The sequence below is a fragment of the Rhizophagus irregularis genome, chromosome 1, assembly GCF_026210795.1.
Source record: "Rhizophagus irregularis chromosome 1, complete sequence".
Taxonomy (NCBI): Eukaryota; Fungi; Glomeromycota; class Glomeromycetes; order Glomerales; family Glomeraceae; genus Rhizophagus; species Rhizophagus irregularis.
The window spans coordinates 3,079,598-3,086,797 of record NC_089429.1 but is presented as its reverse complement, the minus strand read 5'-3'; the positions used below and the strand labels follow the sequence as shown (position 1 = coordinate 3,086,797).

Here is a 7,200-nt window from a genome sequence, read left to right as displayed (position 1 = left end):
ACATGTTTGGAAATATTCCCGAAGTGGGATTATAAAACTTTAACAATTGCCAGCAGTAGTGATGCAAAAAAAATGTCCCTCCATATCTCGACTTTTGGTATGAGACTTCCAAATATTGCTCGGGTTGCAGTTTTTACTGAGCTTGTTCGTAAGAAACTTCCGACAGCTCTACAAGGAAATAGTATTATTGATAATATCGCAAATAAAAGGTCTTTCTCCTTACGGATGCTTGGATCCTCCAAGTTTGACGAAAAGACTGGAGAACATGTTCGTGTAAAAAAACCAGTTCATCCAAAAGATGGAACTCTCTTTGACTTCATGATTCGCCCGCCTAATGATGAATCAGAAGTCGTTAAAAGTTCTCTTTTAGATATTCCGAAAGCAGAAATGGAGGGATGTCCTAGCATAAATAATGTCACCACTGATGCTGAATTCGAACTAGTAGAGACATTACTTCAAGAAGCTAGCATCGAAGGGTATAATCTCTCATATCCATCCGATAATTTTCCTGACAAGTTTCCACTATCACGCATCTCTCCATCACACTGCCCATTATGTGATCGGGGGAACATACCAGTGATAATGCATATATCAGACGAAATAAAAGATCTTATAGCTTTTTCTGTTACCGTGCCAATCAAGATAAACAGCTTGGGACGAGAAATCCTTCATTAAAACTTACTATTAGCGAAACAGCTTTAGATAAAGAGAAAAAGCTTCCAAACCCTATAAAATTAGACCGACCCAGAATTTCTGACCCAAATGACCGTTTCGTATGGGGCGATCTAATAGATATGTGTGTATCTGGACGGAAATTTTCTCGTAATGAGATTTATGACGCAATTCAGGCAACAGTCGCCTGTATTCAAACAACATCAAGATTATGGGTGCTCAAAATAGAGGATACGAATGGTGGTCTTTATTTTGATATGGCACCAAAACTAGATCTTGCCAAGTATGAAGTTAACTTGATTGAGCTAGGTGGGGAGGGAGTGAAGTTAATTAATTTAATAGATCAGGCGGTTACCAAAGGTCTAATCCTTTACCGCAATATTAATTTTCTTCCATATTCGCTAAACACTCTAGCTCATTGATACAAAGTTCTTTAATCTTTTCATAGGATTTTTGGCTAAGCCAGCGTCAGAAATCAATAAAGAAATCATGAATCCGATTCTCTGGCATGTAAAGAACGTAATCTGTAGTGGGGATGAAAGACTTGACGAATATATCTGGAACTGGTGGGCGTATTTAGTACAGAAACCAGAGATGAAGCTCCGGACAATCTTGGTACTAAAATCTACATTACAACAGTGCGGGAAAAATATTATTACTGACTTTATTGGTGATAAAGTCTTGGGGTCACACCTCCATTTTGCAACTTCAGATTTGGAAAAAATTCTCGGGCGTTTTAATAGTGCCATTCAAGCTCGAAAGCTTATTGTTATGAATGAGACTGGAATGTCTAGTGGGGAATGGCATAGATTTAACGGGCATCTCAAATCGCTCATAACAGAACGAATGGTAGCTATAGAGCGTAAGGGTCTTGAAACTATACGAATAAATGATTATGCTGGGTATATGGTTACAAGCAATCAGGATGCTCCGCTCAAAATAGATATAGGTGATTCTCGTATAGTCTGTTTTGATGTCTCTGCATGCTGTAGAGGTAATATACCATATTTCGACCGGCTAGGAGATATTCTAGACCATCCTGATGCACCTGGAGTAGTCATGATGCATACCTCCTTAGCCGTGATTTATCAAATTGGAGTCCAGGAAAAATTCCTTCTACAAAAATGAAAGTAGATACAATGCGTGATCAGCTTTCTAGTCCCATTCGATTTATAATTGACTATATTACATCTAGGGCTGAGGCTGGGACATCTACGCAAAGTCGTACATCATTATATCAAAAGTATCTTGAATGGTGTGGAGAGAATGGTGAAAAACTATTGACTAGTAAAGTTGCTGGAAAAAAGTTTTCTGAAATTGGTATTGAAAGCAAACAAGTGCAGACAGGTGGTGGGAAAAGAGAATGGCAATATATACTTGACCGCTCCAAGATCATACGTAAGCTCTCGTGAATCTGGCACAGGTGATATGGAAGAATTTTCCGATATACCTCAAGACGACTTGCCCGAAAATGAGACTACAGACATACCCATATTCAATATGCCAGAAATTATTCCTCCAAAAATAATCCCACCTCAACCAGAGCGCCAAGCCGATAGAAAGAATACGCCTTTACCTAATATCAGTGAAAATAAGAAAGCAGATAAACAGGACGATTTGACCCAAGCCCTTTTCGACTATGTGGCAGAAAATACACGTGCTCCAGTCGCCTCAACATCTGGAACATCTGAGACTAGCAAGCTTTCCGAATCTATCGAGCCTATCAATGAAGTAGTGAATTTGCCTCCTAAAGAGACCCCAACCGATTCTTCTAAGCCTATCAATGAAGTATCGTCTGCCATACTTCTGGCCAGAGCTCAGCGAGATGAGCGTCTCAGAAAAAGGGCAGTCGAACTCGGTGAGAATCCAGATGCCTTCGTGACCATCACCGAAAAAGACCGACTCGATTCCATTACATTCCGTGATAGGATGGAAACTGATTCACGAATATGTGGTTGGGCTATAGAGACCAAAGAAGATCCCAAAGAATATATGGACATGAAAGTACAGGAAAGATTAATAGGAGAAGAAATAATCCGCCGTTCTCGAGGAAGATGGGATCACATCCTCCTAGCTTGATACTGATGAGGAATGGAAAAAAACGGTAAGCACACTCCAAGAGAATGGTATGCTTTGGTAAAGAGCGAATAAAAAGCCAGCCCTCTCGATAGTGGATCGATTTTCTTGGTTAAAGTATATCTTATGTTTTTTCGAAGTAACACGAAGAACAATTATTTATTTTTTCGAATTGAACTTTCTCCGCATAGTATATACCAAACAACCTAGGTATAACCAAATATCCTACATATTACCAAATAATAACATGGCTGGCATCGCTACTAGATATGTAACAGAAAACGAGCTCAATAACGAGATGAGTATCGAAGAGCTCGCCGACACGCACTGGCGTTAGACATCCTTTTGACGGATAAAACTAAGAGGGATCAGGCACGACGTCGTTTCAAGAAAGGATACAACTTTAGCGAAAAACAGGTATTTGCATTAATTCCTAAGCAGACGGCTGGTCGGAAAAAAGAAGGAGCCGTTTCCAATACTCCTGATACCACTCAGGAAATAGAACCAGAAGAGGGGACAGTGAATGTGTGTCAAATTTCACCGAAAGAGACTATTAGAGATTTGGCCGAGCGTATTATCCGAGATAATATTAGCGAAAAAGAGGTAGAAGTTATAGCCAAGGCCTTATCTGGAACGGCCTCTAACAATGCCGAGCGCTGGCCATCAGCGCCCTACCAGCTAGACTTGAAGAGAACTGAAAGCCCTCGGAGCCTCAAAAAAAATTATCTCGGCTACATTTATTCCAGACATAACTTGTTCGGCTAATAAAATTCAAAAGGAGAATAGATTGTTACGTGAGAATGAAGGGATCTATTATCCAGACCACTTTTCATTAGAATCGGTTAAGGAAAGACTGGATTCATATGTTGTGTCAAATATACCCGATAAACAAGCCCTAGCCGATGTAATGATAATGCTTTGTATTCGCCCTGGCGAAATTAAAGACTTGCACATATTTAATGGAAACGTAACTGGGTATGGGAAAAATCGAGATCAACAAGACATTCCTCGAGTATTTAGATCACTAGAGAAGAATGAGGAACGGGCGAAGCAATTGCTTATATGGATTCAGGAAGCAATTTCTTCCGGACAGTTACGAGACCCAGGAAAGCCAGGCGTATTATGGTTCAATACATTCCTAAAAAAAGATGAATTTCTCCCCTGAAATAGGTAAACCGCTACTCCTAGTTCTTTACGCAAATTAGGGGCGGTATTTGCAGTTGTATCGCATGGTTCAAAGAATTTATCAGGAGGCTATGACTATCGCTAGTGAAGCACTTCGCCACAGTGCAGACAACCATGTCTCCCCTGCAAAAAACTATACTATAGTCAATTACAGGCCCTGTGGGGTACCTTATGATCAGGCAAAAGCATTCGAGTTCTTTGACGAAAACTAATCACATACTGTAAACGGGTTAGATGATTAGAATCGGAAGAGCGTTACCTTCGGTAATCCTGGTATTATTTATTAATTTTATTTTTTCGCTCAAGGTAAGATCTAGCATATATAAAATATCACAAAAATGGTAACCGATCAAAAGCATCCATCTGACGTATCCAGCGAGCAGGAAGTTATCAGATATACAGAGAAATTAGCCCAGTCATTAGGACTGGATGAGCAGAATACAAGAGCATATAAAGCACTCTCTGGACAGATTTGGGCATTAGAAAAAAGACTGGAAGATTATCATATCAAATATGTAAAGCTTAAAAGGAAGGTCAATTTATTGGAAGATGAATTGGAAGATGGATTGGATGATCTGGGCGAATGTGTAGATAGGGGAGCTGTGGTCGACTTAATACATGAAATAGTTCCCTCGCTAATTAGTAAAAAAGGGCCGAAAGGCGATGTGCATAAAAATTCCTACTATTCGTCTGAGTCTTCCAAAGATTCCGATTCGGTTGAGATAATTGAGGTAAGAGAAAAAAAGGCTGTCCCTCATGCTTTAGCGCCTTTGGCTAAGCAACGAAGAAGGGCGCGACCGAGAAAGGTTAAGTAAGTGATAGTTTAAAGAGATGAATCAGGCACTTTGTATATTTTTGATCAAAGATAATTGAATCGGACAAACTATCTGGTAATGGCTAAAAAATCAAGAAATAACAGGCGCAAGACAATGGGTAAGTTTACTACTAATCCCACACAATATTTGCCCCTATGCAATCCAGCCAAATATGAGCACACATATGATAGGGCAACCGGCTTTATCGCTGTCGAGAATAAAAGACAGGATAGGATTGTAGGCGTGTTCGATTATCCCGAGCTGAGTGAATATCTGGGAGTTCGATCCAACTAGTCCGGAGCGGGCCGTGAGGTGATTCTCATGATCTTCAGCTCGGAAGAATTTGCTGGGCCACTCCTGTGCGACAGAAAAATAAGTGGATCATCAGTCAGGTCTTGTGCGACATATTAATTTTTGCATATACTGAAAAGAAGCTATGCACGCTGCCAGTACTTTATTTTTTATTAAGTATAATTGCTCTATTAGTAAAATGTCAGATGACGCAGATGAAGGCTACAATGAATTTATCAAAGAATATGGATCGAGGTATGAATGGGATAATGAAGGAAATCCTGAATTTATACCAGAATGGCAAGACTGGGAAGATCTATTTTGCGAAATCAAAATCTATTGGAAGACAAAGGCAGTCAGGCATTGGAGGGAGGAAACTCTTAAACGATTTGTATATAGTCTGCCCAGTGTAAGAAATTCAACATCATTATTCCATGTACTCTTACAATCTGATGTTATTTATCTTCCACAAATATTGAGCCTAATAGAATTGCCATATTATTCATATGAACTTCGAGAGGAAATATGGCCGGATGGTATTGATAAAAATGAGATTAAGGTAGATGACAATGCAGATGAGATAGATAAGTTCCGGTATGGGTTATTGCTTCAAGGTGAAGACTCAATAGTGAATTATTACTCGAAGATAAAGAGATGTAATGATGTTATCAAGCTCTGTAAAAATCATCTTAGAGAATTATTCCATAAAGGATTGTCATCAGAAAGTCAAAGGTATATCGAAAGATTTGGATGTTATTATAGTCACGATCTTGATCCTGATAAAATGGTAGAAATGCTTATTCAAGCTGAAAAGGAAAATGCGCCTGATTTTATTACTGCATTTAGTGATTGTCTTAGACAGGTTAGCAATGTACAGATTTCGACCCAATCTGGGTTCTCTAATAATAATTTTATTTCTGCTTTTCTTAATCTGGAATTAACAAGACCCTCTATGGCGGGGTGGTACACTACCAATCTAGCTAGTCCGGAGCGGTGATCTTCAGCTCGGAAGAATTTGCTGGGCCACTCCTGTGCGACAGAAAAATAAGTGGATCACCAGACAGGTCTTGTGCGACATAATATTTTTTGCATATATATCGAAAAAACATATTAACCTTTATTCTTTATTTTTTCCTGAACAATCATGAGAAAAATGGCCTGCTTCACAGGCGCTTCGCTTGAAAGGAGGTCTACATGCAACACAGGACCAACTCTAAAAGTAAATAGTGACGATAAAAGCATATGTTATGAAAGGCTGAGGGACACGCAATTCCGAGATCGCCAGGCGTAAGACCAACTATGTCTCTCCGGTAGATCTACATGTGAAAAGGTAAGAGGATTCCGTTTACATGTGCTTTCATAGAGCTCTTGGCATCATACGACAATACTAATTACGCCTCATGCCTCCTTAACTTTTTCCCAGGCATATATAAAGCATGTAGAGGTATGTGGAAGTTCAGCCAACTTTCCGCAAAAAACTTTCCCAGAGAAAATAGTTTCACTAGCGTAGCTAATGCAAAATAAGGTATGTATATGCCAGAAGTTATGTATGTATGGGAGCGAGTTCTTCTCACTATGGGTTCATGAATTTAGGAAAGCGAGATGTCTGATACTATTATCACTCTCAATTGTCTTCTTTTACCTTGCGAGATAGGTGATAGATCAAATTTATCAGAAGGAAGTGTTACTACGCTTAAAATCTCTACCAACGAAACAGTTGATCAGTTAAGGATTATGATTAGAGAAAGGTGGCCACATTTATTTGAAAAGGTTCCTCCTGCCGAGTTTTTACTCTGGAAGATCAATGATACTGAGGGAGTTACATCAATTGAAAAGCAAATTGAAAAATTTGTTCGTGGGGAACGTCTAAACGAAACAGGAATGCCTCCACATGAGTTGATTTCTACGCTCTTCCCCGAGCCACCCCCTAATGATAGAATTAATATTTATGTATTTATTTAAAACATCATGTAATAGCGATATAGTCGCATTTTTATGTATTGTAGGCCGACTTGGTAACGTTTTTTATTTCATAAATAAAGTATTATTTTACCAGTACATGAGAAACGGGTCACGTGTAATGATGCGGTCCATGGACTAGCCGTAAAGGCGCTTCGCATAAATCTAACATTTTTATCTAGCCTATATAAAAAACGTCAGG

The 7,200-nt window shown here is 39.2% G+C and overlaps 3 protein-coding genes across 4 annotated transcripts; all 3 read left to right on the top strand.

Moving 5' to 3' along the window:
• Positions 1–2,621: 2,621 nt before the first annotated feature.
• On the top strand, positions 2,622–3,913 carry OCT59_000638 (uncharacterized protein; the record flags this gene model as incomplete). Of its 2 annotated transcripts, none has more annotated exons than XM_066138973.1 (3): positions 2,622–2,776; positions 3,060–3,351; positions 3,527–3,913. In XM_066138973.1, 3 exons carry the CDS (start codon positions 2,622–2,624, stop codon positions 3,911–3,913), a joined length of 834 nt encoding a protein of 277 aa, XP_065988417.1. The 2 variants fall into 2 exon arrangements, with proteins under 2 accessions (XP_065988417.1, XP_065988418.1); XM_066138974.1 differs by lacking the exon at positions 2,622–2,776 and having other exon boundaries at positions 2,996–3,080; positions 3,143–3,351.
• A 358-nt stretch (positions 3,914–4,271) lies between these two features.
• On the top strand, positions 4,272–4,748 carry OCT59_000637 (uncharacterized protein; the record flags this gene model as incomplete). Its single annotated transcript, XM_066138971.1, has 1 exon — positions 4,272–4,748. The coding sequence occupies one exon, from the start codon at positions 4,272–4,274 to the stop codon at positions 4,746–4,748; it is 477 nt and encodes a 158-aa protein (XP_065988416.1).
• A 490-nt stretch (positions 4,749–5,238) lies between these two features.
• On the top strand, positions 5,239–7,001 carry OCT59_000636 (uncharacterized protein; the record flags this gene model as incomplete). Its single annotated transcript, XM_066138970.1, has 5 exons — positions 5,239–6,032; positions 6,354–6,369; positions 6,463–6,483; positions 6,550–6,564; positions 6,633–7,001. The coding sequence occupies 5 exons, from the start codon at positions 5,239–5,241 to the stop codon at positions 6,999–7,001; spliced, it is 1,215 nt and encodes a 404-aa protein (XP_065988415.1).
• Positions 7,002–7,200: the final 199 nt, after the last annotated feature.